Source organism: Nycticebus coucang, chromosome 18 (genome assembly GCF_027406575.1).
Source record: "Nycticebus coucang isolate mNycCou1 chromosome 18, mNycCou1.pri, whole genome shotgun sequence".
In the NCBI taxonomy this organism is placed as follows: domain Eukaryota; kingdom Metazoa; phylum Chordata; class Mammalia; order Primates; family Lorisidae; genus Nycticebus; species Nycticebus coucang.
Genome location: NC_069797.1, coordinates 25592812 through 25613231, shown reverse-complemented (window position 1 = coordinate 25613231; position 20420 = coordinate 25592812). Strand labels below are relative to the sequence as shown.

Sequence of the window (20420 nt, the reverse complement as noted above, 5' to 3'; positions counted from 1 at the left end):
AATAAATAATAGAAGCAAAAGTAACATATGACAATACCCAGAGCAAGCTATTCTGGCCAATGCTTCCTCAAAAGGCAGCCATCAATAACTGCAGACAAAAAAGAGAGACAACTGGGTATGGCTGAAGGAACCTCTTGGGGTTATCTATCAGTGGAAACTCATCATCCACATCATAGAGTTACACTGTCTAATTCAAAAGGCTTTGCTCTAGTTTTGACTGCCTGTTATCATTTGTCCTGCCTCTGCACCTCCATATCTCTTTCCAGTTTAAGGCTTCTATCCTTTAATGTCCTTTTCTAGTCCTCTCTCATAAAGGATTTCCAGGATTCCTCCCCTATACGAGGAAGATCTCTCTCTCCTCTATAGCTTGTACCTAAGCAACACTTACCCCTAATCTGCTGCCCTTGCATTCCTGTTCAGAATAAACCTATGTATGATTCATTACGAAGTTTCTTTTCTTTTTAGTTTTGCAATCTCACTACATATGCGTTACAACTCAGTATTTGAACAGGCGATCTGTATACACTACTATTTACAAAAATTTTACATGGCAAAAAAAGTTACAAACACAAATTTTTTTTTCTAAATCTCTCCTATTGCCTTAACTCTTAGAGTATTGTAAGTAGAAGAGTCTATCTGTAACTACTTACATATATCAAACCAAGGCTGAATAAATCATATAAAATCCACTAATTTAATTAAATTATTTATTTTTTTGAGACAGAGTCTCACTTTTTCACCCTGTGTAGAATATCATGATGTCATAACTCACAGCAACCTCAAACTCTCAGGCTCAAGAGATTCTCCTGCCTCAGCCTCCCAAGTAGCTGGGACTATCGGTGTCCACTACAACGCCTGGCTCTATTTGTTTTTTTTAGAGACAGAGTCTCACTTTATTGCCCTCAGTAGAGTGCCATGGCATCACAGCTCACAGCAACCTCCAACTCCTGGGCTTAGGTAATTCTCTTGCCTCAACCTCCCGAGTAGCTGGCACTACAGGTGCCCATCACAACGCCCGGCTATTTTTTGTTGCAGTTTGGCTGGGGCCGGGTTCGAACCCGCCACCCTCAGTATATGGGGCCGGCACCCTACCCACTGAGCCACAGGCACCACCCCAACACCTGGCTCTTGCTCAGGCTGGTCTTGAACCCTTGAGTTCAGGCAATCCACCTGTCTTGGCCTCCCAGAGTGCTAGGATTACAGGCATGAGCCACTGCACCTGGCCCAAAATCCATTAATTTTAATAGCTCAATTTACGATCTTTGACTATTCGTGATCTTTGTGAGGGAAAAAATTACCTTGATATGTTCACAAAGACTAAGAATTAAGTTTAAGATATTAAAGGTATACATTTGTGAAAATAATTTTTTTTTTTGAGACATAGTCTCAGTTTCTTACCCCTGGTGGAGTGTCATGGCGTCATAGCTCAAAGCAACCTCAAACTCTTGGACTCAAACAATCCCCTTGCCTCAGCCTCCCAAGAAGCTAGGACTATAGGTGCCTGCCATAACACCCAGCTAGGATTTTTAGAGATGGGGTCTCATGCTTGCTCAGGGTGGTCTCAAACTTGTGAGCTAAAGTGATCCACCCATCTTGGCTTCCCAGAGTGCTGGGATTACAGGCATGAGCCACTGTGCCCAGCCTGTGAAAATAATTTTTCACATACCAGCAAAGAGAAGCTAACTCTAGATTTGTTCCACAAAACACACAGTTAAATTCAAAACTAAGAAATCTGATACATAGCCATTTAATGTTAAAAATACTAGTGAAGTAGGGAGCCAGCTCCATATACCAGAGGTGGCAGGTTCAAACCTGGCCCCAGCCAAAAAACTGCAAAAAAAAAAAAAAGAAAGAAAAATACTAGTGAAAAAACAGTTAAAGTATATTTGTCAAATTAACTTGGAGGATGGTGGGGACTAAACAATTAAGTCTGTTATAAGATTAAAGTCCAGGGCAGTGCCTGTGGCTCAGTGGGTAGGGCGCCAGCCCCATATACCCGGCCAAACTGCAACAAAAAAATAGCCAGGCGTTGTGGCGGGCGCCTGTACAGGTCCCAGCTATTCGGGAGGCTGAGGCAAGAGAATCGTCTGAGCCCAAGAGCTGGAGGTGGCTGTGAGCTGTGACGTCACAACACTCTACTGAGGGCAATAAAGTGAGACTCTGTCTCTACAAAAAAAAAAAAAATATTAAAGTTCAATCTTTCTTAGATTTTCATTTTTAATTTAAAACATACAAAAACACAACTTATACTATAATGAACAGAGAAGCCTTCCACTTACAGATGTTTCAGGCACTCCACCAAGCTAGATGGGAGCACCTGTTTCTCTCAGTAGCCTCCAGGTGGCACCAATTAGTTTATACCAGAAAGTCTTTTAAAGGTTCAGTTAAACAGCTTCCAAGTTATCCAAAGAGCTTATCTGAGATGCAACAGTACTTTCTGCAGATTTGGCTTCCCCTCCATGCAGGGGTCCTCAAACTGCAGCCCGTGGGCCACCTGAAGCCGTGTGATTGCATTTATTCCCGTTTTGTTTTTTTACTTCAAAATAAGATACGTGCAGTGTGTACAGGAATTTGTTCATTTTTTTTTTTTTTTAACTATAGTCCAGCCCCAACGGTTTGAGGGACAGTGAACTGGCCCCGTTTAAAATGCTTGAGGACCCCTGGGACTCTAGAGGATGAATTTCTCGCAAATCACAGCCTTCTTCAGCTGGAGGATCCCCAAACACAGAAACAACCTCCCAGTGTGATCTGCTGGTCCCATGATCAGTGACTGTACTTCTTAAACGTGTAAGTAGTCTTGAAATGAATGTCAGGTTGCTGAAGGTGACTCGGAACTTCTTTAACATAGTGATTATAGGCAATAGTGCTCTTTCCATAGTTGATCTGGTTTTGTTTTTGAATCAGGATACTCTGATCTGTTTTTTTTTTTTTTTTTTGTAGAGACAGAGTTTCACTTTATGGCCCTCGGTAGAGTGCTGTGGCGTCACACAGCTCACAGCAACCTCCAACTCCTGGGCTTAAGTGATTCTCCTGCCTCAGCCTCCCGAGTAGCTGGGACTACAGGCGCCCGCCACAACGCCCGGCTATTTTTGGTTGCATTTCGGCCGGGGCCGGGTTTGAACCCGCCACCCTCGGTATATGGGGCCGGCGCCTTACCGACTGAGCCACAGGTGCCGCCCTACTCTGATCTGTTTTTAATTCTGTTCAAATTGTGAATGCAGATGCTGTGAATCACAACTTTTTTGTTTTTTTTCCTCGCTCTTCAGGCTGGAGTACAGTGGGTTAAATCACAGCTCACTGAAGCCTCCAACTCCTGGGCTCAAGCATCCTCCCAAGCAGCTGGGACTAAATGCATGTTATCATCACGCCTAACTAGTTTTTGTTTCTTGTCTTCTTCTTTTTTTTGAGACAGAATCTCACTTTGTGGCCCTTTGTAGAGTGCCATGGCATCATAGCTTACAGCGATCTCAAACTATTGGGCTCAAGTGATCCTCTTTCTTCAGCCTCCCAAGTAATTGGGACTATAGGTGCATGCAACAACCCCTAGCTAGGTTTAGTCTTGCTCAAGCTGGCCTCCAACTCCTGAGTTCAGACAATCCACCCCCCTCAGCTTCCTAGAGTGCTAGGATTACAGACATGAGCCACTGCGCCTGGCTGTTTTTTGTTTTTTGTAGAGACAGGTTCTTACTTCTTGCCCAGGCTGGTCTCAAGTCATCCTTCCACCGTGGTCTCCCAAAGTGTTGGAATTAAAGGCATAAGCCACTGTACCTGGCTGAATCACAACTTGAAGATGATGTTCTCTCTCATTAAGTCATTTATAAAAAAGTTTTTTTTGCATCTTGCAATATCATTTTATCTTCTTCAACTATATTCCATAGTTTGAACATGTAAATTGGGGCTGTAGGAGTGGTAAAAAGGTCTCAAAAGTCTGTTATCTGTATTCCTATACTCATTTTCACTTGGATATAATGGTTTCAACCTGATCCTCAGTGAACATGGAATTTCAAAATCATCTGGTTTTCAAAACTTCCCATTTGCTCTATACTTTCCTCCAAGAGATCATCTCGCTAGAGAATGTGAGCTCTGACATTGGAGCAGTTAGGCAGCCTCAAATGCTGACTGGCCACAGAGAAGTTAGACCAGCGGTTCTCAACTTGTGGGTTGCAACCCTTTGGACTGTATTAAAGGTTCGTGGCATTAGGAAGGTTGAGAACCTCTGCACTAGACTGGCCCATGTCTGGCGTTTATCATTTTTTTGTATACACCTCTGACTTATACAAAATAGGCTGACCCTAATTTGAATCAATATGACTGCAGGTAACTTAAGACTTTTCTTTTTTTTTTTTTTCTTTGTAGAGACAGAGTCTCACTTTATGGCCCTCGGTAGAGTGCCGTGGCATCACACAGCTCACAGCAACCTCCAACTCCTGGGCTTAAGCGATTCTCTTGCCTCAGCCTCCCGAGTAGCTAGGACTACAGGCACCCGCCACAACGCCCAGCTATTTTTTGGTTGCAGTTCAGCGGGGGCCGGGTTTGAACCCACCACCCTTGGTATATGGGGCCGGCGCCTTACCGACTAAGCCACAGGCGCCACCCAACTTAAGACTTTTCTAACCAGCACCTTCTCCTGAAATATTTATTTGAGGGCGGGGTGGGGGTGGGGGGGAAGAGGTCCCAATCTTTACCAGTATCAGGTACAAATTGCAAAAGCATAGATTTCTTTACAATAGGAAAGGACTGAAAACCAAGAGGTAATATGCATGTTGGGGGTAAGCCTAGGTGAGGCCTTTGATTCATTTAAATACATGTACCTAGTAGAGTCCCAATGTGTAGCATGAACAAACCCACAGAGATTCAGTCTAGCAGAGAATATATATAAAAAAATACATTACTGGCTCAGTGCCCGTAGCTCAGTGATTAGGGCGACCGTGGCAAGTGGGTTCGTACCCAGCCTGGGCCTGCTACACAACTACAAAAAAAAAAAAAAGGCCGGGTGTTGTGGCGGGCGCCTACAGCCCCAGGTACTTGGGAGGCTGAGGCAAGGGAATCGCTTAAGCCCAAGAGTTTGAGGTTGCTGTGAGCTACAATGCCACAGCACTCTACCAAGGGCCACAAAGTGAGACTCTGTCTCAGAAAAAAAAAAAAAAAAAAACAAAAATTAGCAATAGAACAAAAGCGAATAGAAAGAAAATTTACAATTATAGTAGAACCTCCACAGGTGATCACTTCCATAAGTTGACCTAATTTTCATAGACTGGCCATGTATACATATCAGTATACAAGGCCTAGTTCCTTATGTTGACTACCTCCATATGCTGACCAGTAAGTTACAGTCCCTTGGGTGATCAACTTAAAGAGGTCCTGCTGCATTAAGACAAAAAGTGTGAATGAAAAGACCGAAATATGGCTGGGCGCTGTGGCTCATACCTGTAATCCTAGCACTCTGGGAGGCTGAGGCCAGTGGATCCCTTGAGCTCAGGAGTTTGAGACCAGCCTGAGCAAGAATCGGACCCTGTCTCTACTAAAAAATAGAAAAATTAACAAAAACAAATAAACAAACAAAAACAAAATAGAAAAATTAGCTGGGTGTGTGGTGGGCACCTGTAGTCTCAGCTACTCAGGAGGCTGAGGCAAGAGGATCCCTTGAGCCCGAATGATTGAGGTCACTGTGAGCTATGATACCACAGCACTCTACCCAGGGTGACAGAGTCAGACTCTGTCTCAACAACAACAACAAAAAAGTCCAAAATATAAGATAAGATACTCCAGTGGGGGAGAGGGAGAAGGCTGTATATTTTCACTACCTTTAAACTTGACATATATTTAAAAGAAACAAAACATACAATAAAGCTAAAAAAAATAGGTTAACTAAAAAGGTATAATACACAATACATACAGAAGATAAATTGGGCAATATGTCACACAGAAATGAGAGTACAGATGCAGGGAAATCTATGTGTAGTTGGATTCAGCTGTAAGGCATAATAACAAAATTAGTATCTTAAGTCCACTTTTTTACAGATTTCAGATTAATTTTATGAGATCCAGAGATAAAGGGTTTTTAAACTTATAATTATATACATATACGTACATAAATATATATGTGTATATATATACAAAAAAGCTATTTGTAAATTACTGGAAATTGAAAATTGATGAAAAGTCAGCGCAGCGAATACATAAACTAAAAAGAAAAAGACAATTTACACCAAAAGAACAGAATAAAGGGAAGAAATAGAAAATGCCAAAAGTACCATTTATAAGGTTTCACAAGGTTTCTATCAATAGGAAGAAGTACTATTAGATAGTTAAAAACGAGGTAAGAGTCCCACCAGATAGTTAAAACTACCTGGTGCCTGGGCGGCGCCTGTGGCTCAGTCGGTAAGGCACCGGCCCCACATACCGAGGGTGGCAGGTTCAAACCCGGCCCCAGCCAAACTGCAACCAAAAAATAGCCGGGCGTTGTGGCGGGCGCCTGTAGTCCCAGCTACTCGGGAGGCTGAGGCAAGAGAATCACTTAAGCCCAGGAGTTAGAGGTTGCTGTGAGCTGTGTGAGGCCACGGCACTCTACCGAGGGCCATAAAGTGAGACTCTATCTCTACAAAAAAATAATAATAATAATAAAATAAAACTATCTGGTGCCTAAAAGTTTCAGTTATTTCATCACTTCATTATACCAACACTGCCAGTTAATTGCGGCATTACTGTAAGAATCTGACCACATTGGCTCAGCACCTATAGCTTGGCAGCTAGAGCACGGGCCACATACACCACAGCTGGCGGGTTCAAACCTGGCCCAGGGCCTGTCAAACAACAATGACCACTACAACATCAAAAAAATAGCAGGGCGTTTTGGCAGGCACCTGTAGTCCCAGCTTCTTGGGAGGCTGAGACAAGAGAATTGCTTAAGTCCAAGAGTTTGAGGTTGCTGTGAGCTGTGACACCATGGCACTCTACTAAGGGCGACATAGTGAGACTCTGTCTCAAAAAACAAACAAAAAGAATCTGACCACATACAAATATTCCTAACACAATGTATGTCTCCTATAGACGCCCCACAGACACTGGCTGATACTTCATTGTATAGACAAACTAACTGGTATAGTTGGTTATTGGAATAACCACTTGACTATATTGTTTATAGATTCTAACATGTGTACAGCACTAGACCTAAATCTCATACTTAACGACCTTCACTCATATGATAATGAAGATCAACAGTTAAATTTAAGTATATTACTCGATTTAATCATTTGGTCAAATCAGCACACTGACAGCTCAATTCGAAAAAGAAAAAGTGAAAAAAATTCCTATAGGAAGGAACTAGGTCAAGGTATGAACTGCTGGGTTGACTCTACCATTCCACTGGTACACTGTGCTAGATGTACTATGTGTCTCTCATTCCTCCAACAAGCCAGTAAAGCAGAAATGGTTCCCACTTTATAGATCAGGAAAAGATGCAGTATAATCAAGTGACTTGTGAGGATGAGCCAGGATTCAGACCTTCGTACATCCAAGCTGCACAGCAGTGTTCAGTCCACCACACCATGCAACACTCTCTAAGTTAGCAACAACCAAGTTGATTATATCCACACTATAATCCACATGATTGCAGACAAATCGATAAACTCAGAATGGAAGATTAAATCATCTGAAAATAAACATCAAAAATGTATCACCAATTCTTGTAACTAAGCAATCACCAAAATATTTATTAAGTCGTCAACAGTGTTTTTCATCAAACACAATAATTTAAGCCCTTGAGAGGAAAGAAACATAACTTTCAGATTGTTTTTTTGGTAACAAGTATATGTTTCCAAAATAAACATTTCAGACACTAAACAGTGTGGGAAAGAATAATTCCCTATGGGGTGGAATTTTCCCCACTGAACACACACCCAATGCTAAGTACCCAATGGCTTTGCACAGTGCAGAATAGTGCTTGGGAAAAATGCATCTGCTGCTGACACTGACATACTTACCCTAAGGATTTCCTACCCAATGATGAGCAAAATTTTCCTCTCTACCAGCCAACAAACTCAACACTCTAATATATGGTCAGAAGGATATTTCTATTAAAACCTCTGCCCAAAAAGGGCAAAGTCACAGTTGAAACAGGACAACATCTTGAAGTAACTACATTGCACCAACCAGAAGCAACTTGTTAAAAAGGCAAAATTGAAGAATACACAGTAACAGTATAAGAATGCATCATCAAGAGGGACTTTACCTAACAATTGCAATCAGTGTAACCTGGCTTATTGTACCCTCAATGAATCCCCAACAATAAAAAAAAAAAGAATGCATCATCAGGTTCAGTGCCCATAGCACAGTGGTTGCGGTGTCACCCACATACACCGAGGCTGGCGGGTTCGAACCTGGCCAGGGCCAGCTAAACAACGATGACAACTGCAACAACAACAACAAAAAACAGCTGGGCATTGTGGCAGGCACCTGTAGTCCCAGCTACTTGGGAGGCTGAAGGCAAGAGAATCACTTAAGCCCAAGAGTCTGAGGTTGTTGTGAGCTTTGACGCCACAGTACTCTACTGAGGGTGACATAGTGAGACTCTGTCTCAAAAAAGAAAGAAAAAAAGGATGCATCATCAGAAAGGCAAAATAAACACACGATTAAGAAGATACGGTAAAACCGGTATATTCTGTCTTGGATGTCCACATGTAAAGATAGAGTGGCTATGGCAAAGTACTCCAATCAAGTCAACTATCCCTCTAACAAATTAAGGCTTTGACATTTTTGAACACTTTCATTCCACACTTGAAACTCTACCTGTACATAAACTCACTCTTATCAAAAGTAAGGATCGCAAAGTAAAGTCAGCAGGATCCAATGGGTCTTAGGAGTTAAGATGGTCATGGAAAAAAACTAGTATTTTTTTCCCCCTTGAATAGTTAATTTGTTAAGATTAAAATATTTTTTTGGGTGGCACCTGTGGCTGAGTAGGTAGGGTACTGGCCCCATATACCGAGGGTGGTGGGTCCGAACCCGGCCCGGCCAAACTGCAACAAAAAATAGCCAGGCATTGTGGCGGGTGCTTGTAGTCCCAGCTACTTGGGAGGCTGAGGCAAGAGAATCGCCTAAGCCCAGGAGTTAGAGGTTGCTGTGAGCTGTGACGCCGAGGACATCATTGTGTCTACTAAGGGCAACAAAATTAAACCCTGTCTCAAATATATATATATATATATATATATATTTTTTTTTTTTTTTTTCATTATGTCACCCTTGGTGGAGTGCCGTGGCATCACAGCTCACGCAACCACAAACTCTTGGGCTTAAGTGATTCTCTTGCCTCAGCCTCCTGAGTAGCTGGACTACAGGCACCCACCATAACACCCGGCTATTTTTTGGTTGCAGTTGTCATTGTTGTTTAGCAGGCCCAGCCCGGCTCAAACTCTCCAGCTTTTCAGTGTATGTGGCCAGCACCCTATTCATTGAGCTATGAACACTATTTATTTATTTATTTATTTATTTTTGAGACGGAGTCTCATTTATGTTGCCCTCGGTAAGAGTGCTGTAGCATCACAGCTCACAGCAACCTCCAACTCTTGGGCTTAAGCGATTCTCTTGCCTCAGCCTCCCAAGTAGCTACAATGCCTGGCTATTTTTCTGTTGCAGTTGTCTTTGTTGCTTAGCTGGCTTAGCTGGCCTGGGCTGGGTTTGAACCCTCCAGCCTCGGTGTATGTGGCTGGCACTGTAATCACTGTGCTACAGACGCCAAGCCAAGATTAAAATGTTTTGATCTCAATTCTACCATTTCCATATTTTTCCTTCTACCAACAATGTACTCAAAATATAGTTACAAGTCAAATAATTTTCCTAGAACAGAATGAAATTTTATTACTGTGCCATGATAAAAGTCCAGTCTGCAAACCTGAATCCACAAATACTTGAAACATTTGTGGTTTTGATACCTTCCTTGTATTTACGCTAAGGTACAAAAGTAAAATCTTTCTAGCTCAATTCCTAGAGCATGATCTGTTGAACAGGCAAACATATTAAATGCTTAAAAGTGAAAGGTACTTTTTCACAAAGTACCATCCTTTTAGCATTTCTTCCTGGGGCCCTGTTGGCACTATAAATAATCAAACTAACAAAGCTCAGGTGGTAGCTCTTTAGTTCTTCCTCTGACCCAATGATCACAAATTCTAAATCACGTGGTCCATGAATATAGACCATGCCTTTGGGAATTTTTGGATCAGACTCAGAATTTTCAAAAATTACTAAAATAAAGATAAAATTGCCTGCAGAGAAAAATATAAAATACACTTCTTCCTACCTCTTTGGATTCCTTTATGTAACAAGCTCCAGCCATTCTTGTCTACCATGTCCACATCAGCTTTGTGACTAACCAGCGTGGTGGCAATACTCTCTAGCCGTCGTGAAAGGGCTAGATCTAATGCAAGATCTCCATTATGATCCACTTCATTCAGCTTCCCAGGGAGCTACGCAGATAAGTTTGTAAATTAGCACCCAGTCAGTAGAGAATACAACCTATTTTAATTTCTTCCACATTGACCCTTAAATATCATTTCATATAAATGTCAAATTTTAGGGCTACGACACTGCTTACTTTCCAAATCCAACTTTATTCACAAACTTCTATCAGGCCTCTTTAGGGCACTTACTTTCAGGGACCACAGAATTAATGGGGATCACAGAACAAATGTAAGCAACAGGTTGAGCACAGTGGCTTACATCTGTAATCTTAGTACTCTGTGAGGCCGCGGCAGGTGGATGGCTTGAGCTCAGGACTTCAAGACCAAGCTGAGTAAAGCGAGACCCAGGCTCTACAAACAGAAAAACTAACCACGCATTGTGGTGGGCACCTGTAGTCACAGCTACTAAGGAGGCTGAGATAAGAGGATCACTTGAGCCAAAAGGTTTGAGGTTACTGTGAGCTATGACACCACAGTACTCAACCCCAGGGTAACAGAGTGAGATCCCATCTCAAAAAAACAAAACAAAAAACAAATGTAAACAACATAGCAGTCAATGTAAGGACCACAGAGGAAATGTAGATGAATGTTGAAGAGCCATTCACCAAAGAAGAGGTTCAAAAAGCTTTACAGCAAATGTTTTCATGGAAGTCTGTGGCTTAACTATCTAATTCCTCCTTTAACGTTTCCTCACATAGTGGACTCCCAGGATAAAACATATTTGACTCCCATCTGCCAAGAGCAATTGAATTTTCTTTCTTTTTTTTTTTAGACAGAGTCACAGAGTTTCACTTTGTCACCCTGGGTAGAGGGCCATGGGATCATAGCTCCCAGCAACCTCAAACTCTTAGGCTCGAGTGATCCTCTCCTCAGGCTGATCTCAAACCTGTGAGTTCAGACTGGTCTTGAACGCCTAAATTCAGGCAGTATACCTGCCTCGGCCTCCCAGAGTGCTAGGATTACCAATTTAAGGCAATGTGGTAGGCCTAAAGTAACAGCCCCCCCCGCCCCCCCCCCAAAAAATCCATGTCCTTTGAATCCCAGAACCTTTGAATATGGACATATGTCACCCTACTTGGCAAAAGGAACTTTTAAGACATGATTAAGGTTAAGAACTTTGAGATGGGGGAGTATCCTGGATTATCCAGGAGGGCTCAATCTATCTCGCAGTGTCATAGCCCTTAAATTGACTCATGGAATTCCATGAGTCCTTAAAAGTGAAAAGGGAAGAAGAGGACTAGGTCAGAGAGGAGGATATGAGAAGGACCTGGCCTGCCACTGCTGGCTCTGAAGGTGAACATAGGCGGCTGTGAGGTAAGGAAACTGGCCTCTAGAAGCTGGAAGCTGGGAATGGCCCTCAGTTAACAGCCAGCAAAATAACAGGGACCTCAATCCTTAACTCTAAGAAACTGAATTCTGCCAAAAGCCCAAATGACCAAGAAATGGATTCTCCGCTAAAGCTTCTAGAAAGAAAAACAGCCTGCCAAAAGCCTGTTCTGGACTTCCAACCTACAAAACTGTAAGGTAATAAATTTGTACTGTTTTAAGCCACTAAGTTTATGGTAATCTATGACAGCGGTAAAAGAAAACAAATAATGTGGATTTTGACACCTGGAAGGTGGGTGCTGCCTAACAACTTCCTGATAGCATGCACATAAGTGTCTTTGAAATTGGGCAATAGGCTGAGACAAAGAGTTTTCTGGGGCATGACAGAAAATCTCCAGACTGCCTTGAACAAACTGTGAGTAGAAATATGTACATTAAAGACTGTGCCTGGGCGGAGCCTGTGGCTCAGTGAGTAGGGCGCCGGCCCCATATGCCAAGGGTGGCGGGTTCAAACCCAGCCCCGGCCAAACTGCAACAACAAAAAAAAATAGCTGGGCGTTGTGGCGGGCGCCTGTAGTCCCAGCTGTTTGGGAGGCTGAGGCAAGAGAATCGTGTAAGCCCAAGAGTTAGAGGTTGCTGTGAGCTGTGTGACGCCACGGCACTCTACCCGAGGGCGGTACAGTAGGACTCTGTCTCTACAAAAAAAAAAAAAAAAGACTGTGCATATAGCCCGGTGTTGTGGTGGACGCCTGTAGTCCCAGCTACTCGGGAGTGAGCTGTGACACCATGGCACTCTACCGAGGGTGACAAAGTGAGACTCTGTCTCTAAAAAAAAAAAAAAAAATGCTGTGCTTAGCTGGGCGTGGTGACTCACGCCTGTAATCCTAGCACTCTGGGAGGCTAAGACGGGTGGACTGCTTGAGCTCACGAGTTCGAGACCAGCCTAAGCAAAAACGAGACCTCATCTCTACTAAACATAGAAAAACTGAAGGAAGAGGATCACTTGAGCCCAAGAGTATGAGGTTTCTGTGAGCTCCAATGCCACAGCACTCTACCCAGGGCAACAGCTTGAGACTCTGTCTCAAATAAATAAATAAATACATAAATAAATAGATAAAGACTGTGCCAGTGGTAGTTAAGAAGAAAGAAGAAGGAAGTGAGGAATATCACAGAGGAAAAACAAGTGCACTGGGTAGCACCTGTAGCTCAGTGGGCAGGGTGCCGGCCCCATATACTGAGGGTGACAGGTTCAAACCTGGCCCCGGCCAATCTGCAACAAAAAAATAGCCGGGCATTGTGGTGGGCGCCTGTAGTCCCAGCTACTTGGGAGGCTGAGGCAAGGGAATTGCCCAGGAGTTGGAGGTTGCTGTGAGCTGTGTGACGCCACTGCACTCTACTCAGGGCAATAAAGTGTCTGTCTCTATAAAAAAAAAAAAAAAAAAAAGAAAGAAAGGAAAAGGAAAGAAAAAAAAAAACAAGTGCATTATGGTTTTGGGGAAAGTTATAAAAAATGGGAAAAGTAGCTATAATACCTGTGAATCCATTTCAATCAGATAAAGGAAGACCACATCTTCTCTTTCCACTTTGATAGCCTTATGTAATGGGTACTCCGTCTTGGATTTGATCATTTTGTATAACAACTGGGCACTCATGCTACTGAAGTCCTCCTTTCGTAAGTCATCCTAAGAATTAATGACATAATAAAAAGTAGAAAAAATTAAAATAACAAAAATTGTCATTTATTAAGCCCTTTGTGTAGAAAGCAGAACAGATAGAACATACAAAGCAATGACAACTGTCATTTATTAAGCCCTTAGAATGTGTCAGGATCTACTTTTTAAGGCCTAACATTTCCCAACTCATTTAATCCTCACAAAAACCCTGAGGCAGGTACTATTATCATCCCCATTTTACAAATGAAAAAAGTAAAGCTTAAGGAGGTTAAATAAGTTGCACAAGTTCAGACAGGAAATAAATGGCCAAGTGCAGATCTGAAACCAACAGGTCTACTTTCCAAGCCTGCACTCATTACCACAGCTCTACTACGCCTCTCAGTGAGATGTAAAGCACAAACAATGCTGATCTCTAACAAGAGCCGAGCCACGAGGGAGCCTTCCACATGAGAAGAGAATCCTTTCTCCCTTAACCCTACAAAGATGGCAACTATAGACTTGGACCTTCTATAAACAATTCACTCCATTGACTCACACTTGGTTATTGCAGATATCTTATTTCAACCTGTTTTAGCAGAAAGCTTACCAAACCTTAAAATCCAGTTCTTTAGCCACTTTTTCTGAAACTTGAAGACGCTTCTTACAATGTCATTGAATACCAAATTATTTGCAGAAACTAACTTATGAAACAGCACTAGCCCTGATTTTTCAAAAATGTAAAATGAAAATTGTAACAAAGGAATGTTAAAACTATTGCTTATGATGAAAACAACCTCAGAAAGGCAAATTCAAATTTAATACTGGTCTTCACCTGATGGGAGAGAGTGAGGGAAAGCTCTGAAGTGGTGCTGCTTAGTACCACAGGTCCTGCTGGTCCTCGAGTGGCACCCAACTCCTAAGACTCTGTACCTTCCATGGATAAAGGGCTAAAGTAGGTGCCCTTCCTTCCAAACCTGTTTCTGAACCTGAGGTGTCTTCTGCCCCTACACTCTGAAATCTTAAAACTACCAGACTTTCAGAGCTGAAAACCGTCTCACAGGCAGTGCCCGTAGCTCAGATGGCAGGGCACTGGCCACATACACTGAGGGTGGTGGGTTCGAATCCAGCCTCAGCCAGCTAAAAGAACAATGACAACTGCAACAAACAAAATAGCCAGTGTTGTGGCAGGCGCCTATAGTCCCAGCTACTTGGGAGGTAAAGGCAAGAGAACAGCTTAAGGCCAAGAGTTTGAGGTTGCGGTGAGCTATAATGCCACAGCACTCCACCAAGGGCAACAGCTTGAGACTATGTCTCAAAAGAAAAAAGAAAATAGTCTCACAGATCATCTAGTCCGACTACTTATTCTATGTTTTGTAATAATGGAAAACTAGATGGCACAGGGTTAACTTTCCACAAAACCAACTCCCAATACTAAGTCTTCTGATTGACACTAAAGCGAATTTATTATCCACACCCGTCAACCTTCACTCACCCAATGGCTGGCAATGATTTCTGCACAGTAGTTCATCAGTGTGCTAGCATTCAGTTCCTCTGCAGTCTGGTAGAAGCGAATACAGTTCCTGACATTCACCAAAGACATAACACCCTTCTCACATCTATAAAAGAATATTAATTATGAATGGTATTAAGATAAATATATTCATAAATGAACAAACCAAAGCAATAATCTATCTCCTGGCTGGCTATGTCCAATAGCACTGTAATACACAGTATAAGATTAAGCAAAGTAGCTATGAATAAATATAGTAGGGCTTCTATATTTTAAAAATATTCGAATTTCATTATGATATTTTACTCCTCAGTTCTGGTCAGAATCAAAATAACCTACAAATAAATTTACTAAACATATAATAATTAATTATAGTATAATTACTATATACTAAGCATATAGCAATTAAGTGATCTTATACACAAGTAACTGTAGAATTGCAATGGACCAACTTCAGTTGTTTGATACCTAATTACATGAGACACTTCTTTCTGTAGTTCCCACTAGCAAAACTCTATTATGCAAAAAAAGTGGCTTAAAAATTGTTTTAAATATGAAGCTCTATACCTCAATAAATTAATATGTCCTAAAAAGTCCTACCCAAAGATGAATTTGTATGGTGCGTGAATTATAACTCAGTAAATCTGCATTTTAAAAATCTACCCAGAATATAATGCAAAGAAACAGTTAAGAGTTAAATCATTGGCCAGGTGTGATAGCTCATGCCTATAATCCTAGCACTCTGGGAGGCCAAGGCAGGAGAAGCTCTTCAGCTTAGGAGTTTGAGACCAGAGGGAGCAAGAGTGAAACCCATCTCTACTAAAAATAGAAAAGTTAGCTGGGCATCATGGAAGGAGCCTATAGTCCCAACTACTCAGGAGGCTGAGGCAAGAGATCACTTGAGCCCAGGAATTTGAGGTTGCTATGAGCTATAATGATGCCAAGGCACTCTACCAAGGGAGAGTATCTAAAAAAACAAAAAAAAGAATCAAACCATTGTACATGCACACACACATAAATCCTGTTTCTGCTATAGCAACAACAAGAAAACCGAGAAAAATTACCTACAATGGTTGTTCCCCATAAAGCCAGGTAACAACAAGACCCTTTCAGAATCACTAAGAGAACATCAACTACACATCAGGGAAGAGAGAGCCACAAGCAGACAAAGAGAGTTCTCTTAACACAGAGCAGGCACTGTATCCTAGCTTTGAAGACACAGCACCAGAGAGACCCATGATTCCTCTAACTCCAAAGTCCTGGAAACCTTACTGAGTCTCCCATAAAACCAGGCCTATAAGAGAGATGGTCCTGGCATGGTCTTTCATCCCCCTTGCCTCCACCTCTCCTTACAAATTAGGTTCATCCCAAAGGCAGCCAAAGACTGCTATGGCAATCTCCTATTGTGTCGTTAGGAGATTTTCTGACAAACCACCATTGTTTCCCATAGCCCCAACAAAAACTCTTTTCTGATTACAAAGGCAGGATGTAGTAGAGAATAAAATGAACTATGAAGTAGAAAGACCTGTGTTGAGATCCACTATATTTTAGGGACCAAATTACTTGAGCTCTGTGCCCGTCTCCTCTAGAAGGTAAAGATGATGCTCTATTTCAGAGGTTTGGGGAATCTTTGCGTGTTTTCCAGATGAAGGAAAACTAGCTATACTTAGCACAGCATGATGTACATAATAGGTATGCCCTTAAGTGTGTAGTCTCTCTCCTAACTATTCCCTTCTCTAAGGCCTGAAGTTCCTTTACTAAGGAAAAACAGAAAAAGTATAAAAGGAAATTATGTAATTTTGGGGTTTTTTTGTGAGACAAGAGTCTCATTTTGTCACCCTCGGTAGAGTGCCTTGGCGTCATAGCTCACAGCAACCTCAAACTCTTGGGTGCAAGCAATTCTCTTGCCTCAGCCTCTGGAGTAGCTGGGATTACAGGTGCCTGCCACAACGCCCAGCTATTTTTAGAGACAGGGTCTTGCTCTAGCTCAGGCTGGTCTCAAACCTCTGACCTCAGGCAATCCACCAGCCTTGGGTATCCCAGAGTGCTAGGATTACAGGTGTGATCCTTGAATCATAGCCTTAAAATTACGTAATTTAATAACTGATATTAATAGATTCCAGTCCTATTATAAATAAGAATAACTGGCCAGTAGATAATTCACAACCTTAACAGGTGAGCCTGAAATAACAAATGTGGACAAAGTCCTTGGGAGTGAGTGACGGGGAGGAAAGAACAAGGTCCTAAGAAAGACCTGGAAAAGATGAAGAATAAACTTTCAAAATCTCACAAACAGGATCTTACAAGAGGCGCAAGAATATAATCTTGGACCCCACATGGATGGAGCTAGAACATATTCTTCTTAGTAAAGTATCTCAAGAATGGAAGAAAAAGTATCCAATGTACTCAGCCCTACTATGAAACTAATTTATGGCTTTCACATGAAAGCTATAACCCAGTTACAACCTAAGAATAGGGGGAAGGGGGAAACGGAGGGGAGGGAGGGGGGAGGTAGGTAGAGGGAAGGGGATTGGTGGGATTACACCAGCGGTGCGTCTTACAAGGGTATATGTGAAACTTGGTAAACGGTCTGTGAAGCTAGTGAATGATGCCCCATGATCATATCAATGTACACAGCTATGATTTAATAAACAAATAAATAAATAAAAAAGACAAGCAAACGCCAAAAAAGACCAAAAAACTTGGACCCCCTTTCCATCTAGCAGTAAATGCAGGTACCTATTTTACACAAAAACCCAGTGCTTTGTTTTTAACTAACATAGCCAACGTGGTGTAAGGAAGCATCTGTCCCAGAGTATTTTTTAAAATCAAGTTGTTCTATGTAATATCCAAATAGGTTAATATCATAAGAAATAAGAATAATAAGCTATGTATAACAGCATTATATTTCTAAACCTCTGTTTTCTGAACCATTGGTTCCCCAAACTCATATACCACACCATAGCAATGTTTGACAGAGTCACTGTGTACTCAGCTATAAAATTAGAGCATTCCAGTAGAAAAAAATCCTCTTCTTCCCACTTTACAACAAGTATTCATTAACATCCTAACACCAAGGAGCCTAACGCACAGTATGCTCTCAGGGAATAATAACTCACATTTACAAAGCACTTTTACAAACAAAGGTTGAAAGTCTGAAAATCCCATTATCTTCCTATGCACGAAGTGACACTGTACTAAGGAACTCAAATATTTTTCACAAGGATCTTTCTTAAAACTGGCAGACACTGGCAATGCCTGTAGCTCAGTGGGTAGGGCGCCGGCCATATACACTCAGACTGGCGGGTTTGAATCTGGCCTGGGCCGGCTAAACAACGACAACTGCAACAAAAAAATAGCTGGGCATTCTGGCAGGCGCCTATAGTCTCAGTTACTTAGGAGGTGGAGACAAGAGAATTGCTTAAGCCCAAGAGTTTGAGGTTGCTGTGAGCTGTGACACCACGGTACTCTACTGAGGGTGACATAGTGAGATTCTGTCTTAAACAAACAAACAAAAAAACCGGCAGACACTTCACTGCCACTAATTCTAGGATCCCCAGAGGAACGTTTGCCATTTTGATATCCTATAAATAGTAACTAACATAATTTACGCAACTGAAGAACATGAAATCTTATTTGAAAATGTAGATTCCTGGCTCATACCTTCTCTTTGAAAAGTAGCAAGACATGGGCGGCACCTGTGGCTCAGTCGGTGAGGCGCTGGCCCCATATACCGAGGGTGGCGGGTTCAAACCCGGCCCCGGCCGAACTGCAACAAAAAAAATAGCCGGGTATTGTGTGGGCACCTGTAGTCCCAGCTACTCAGGAGGCTGAGGCAAGAGAACAGCTTAAGCCCAGGAGTTGGAGGTTGCTGTGAGCTGTGTGATGCCATGGCACTCTACCGAGGGCCATAAAGTGAAACTCTGTCTCTACAAAAAAAAAAAAAAAGAAAAGTAGCAAGACAGACTAACTTTCCTCTGAAGGGAATTTTTGTTGTTGTTGTTATTAATAAATGCTTTTAATCTTAGAGCACAAAAAGGATACAGATGAATAAAAAAAAAACCTAATTTTTAAAGTACAAAATCAAGCTTATATTTAAGTTACCCACAAACTCCTATCTAGTTTTCATATCAATCTTGAGTGTATGTGAGACACAGAAAATTCTGTGTTTCTTTCTGTGTGAAAGAAAAAAATACAAAAGGTAAACAGTGGTTGAATTACAGATGATTTTTTTCCTTTATATCATTCTATTTTCCAAATATCATACAATGAACATGTATTATGCTTTTATAATCAGGGAAAAGATACTATATTCTTGGCCACGCACGAATCTCACACCTGTAATCCCAGCACTCCGGGAGGCCAAGACCAGTGGATTGCTTGAGCTCAGGAGTTCAAGACCAGCCAGAGCAAGAGTGAGACCCAGTCTTCTACTAAAAATAGAAAAACTAGCTGGGAGTTGTGGCAGCGCTTGTAGTCCCAGCTACTTGGGAGGCTGAAGCAGGAAGATCCCTTGAACCCAGAAGTTTGAGGTTGCTGTGAGCTAAGCTGACTTCATGGCAATCTAGCCTGGGCAACGGAGTGGGACTCTGTCTCCAAAATAAAGAAAGAAAAGAAAAGAAATATTATATTCTTTTAAACATATATATAATCTTAAAACTGTCATTTTTTAGTATACTTTATTCTCTTTTTTCTTTTTATTTCTTTTTAAAGAGTATTTTCCTGGGCAGCGCCTGTGGCTCAAAGGGGTAGGGCTCTGGTCCCGTATCCCAGGGCGGGTTCAAACTCAGCCCTGGCCAAAAACTGCAAAAAAAATAAATAAAAAAGTATTTTCCTAATAATGCCCAGAAAACTTTCATCAAATTGGTGATAATATTCCAAAACCACAGAGATCACAGCACTATGAAATGAGCAACACCTGCTTTGTGCTAAACTACACCCATCTGTCAAAGCCCTTTCAGTTACTATCTCAAATGTGTAATTTTCTCTATAGACAGCAGTGGGCATCCTGTGAACCTTTAAAATCCAACATTTGTTTTGAATCCACTCCCTGGGTCTCTTCACTCCCAGCTCTTAAGAAAGACATAACAGATAGCAACTTAATACTCACATCCAACAGTTCAAAATTAAGCATCTGGCAATGTCTTACAAAGACTACCTCCATCAATAAACAATACTGTAATTAACGAATCCATTACACAGATTATAATTATCTAAACTACTCCAACCCCAGGGCGTTTTTATCAAAGCAATTTAATTTATAAGCAAGTTTGACGAGGTAATGTGAGAAAGCTCAGGAAATCTGAAAAAATATAAACACATAAATCTCTCAGTCTAATTAAAATGATTCTCATTTCACTTTCATCAAAACTTACCAAATCAAACACATGAAAGTTAATCATGATGTTATCTTTGCTAATAAACTAAATACTGTATGTAGCCTACAGATCTTGAACTTGGCTTTTGGGGTTTTTTACT

The 20420-nt window shown here is 41.6% G+C and overlaps 1 protein-coding gene across 2 annotated transcripts in view; it reads right to left on the bottom strand.

Annotated features, from left to right (window-relative positions):
- The window catches only part of ANKFY1 (ankyrin repeat and FYVE domain containing 1), a 111481-nt gene that overhangs the window by 34577 nt on the left and 56484 nt on the right, over positions 1-20420 (bottom strand). For both annotated transcript variants that reach the window (XM_053570334.1, XM_053570333.1), the window contains exons 5-7: positions 14925-15048; positions 13313-13462; positions 10295-10460 (exon numbers count right to left, since the gene is read on the bottom strand). In XM_053570334.1, the coding sequence (XP_053426309.1) occupies positions 10295-10460; positions 13313-13462; positions 14925-15048 (440 nt within the window). The remainder of the gene's footprint in view (positions 1-10294; positions 10461-13312; positions 13463-14924; positions 15049-20420) is intronic.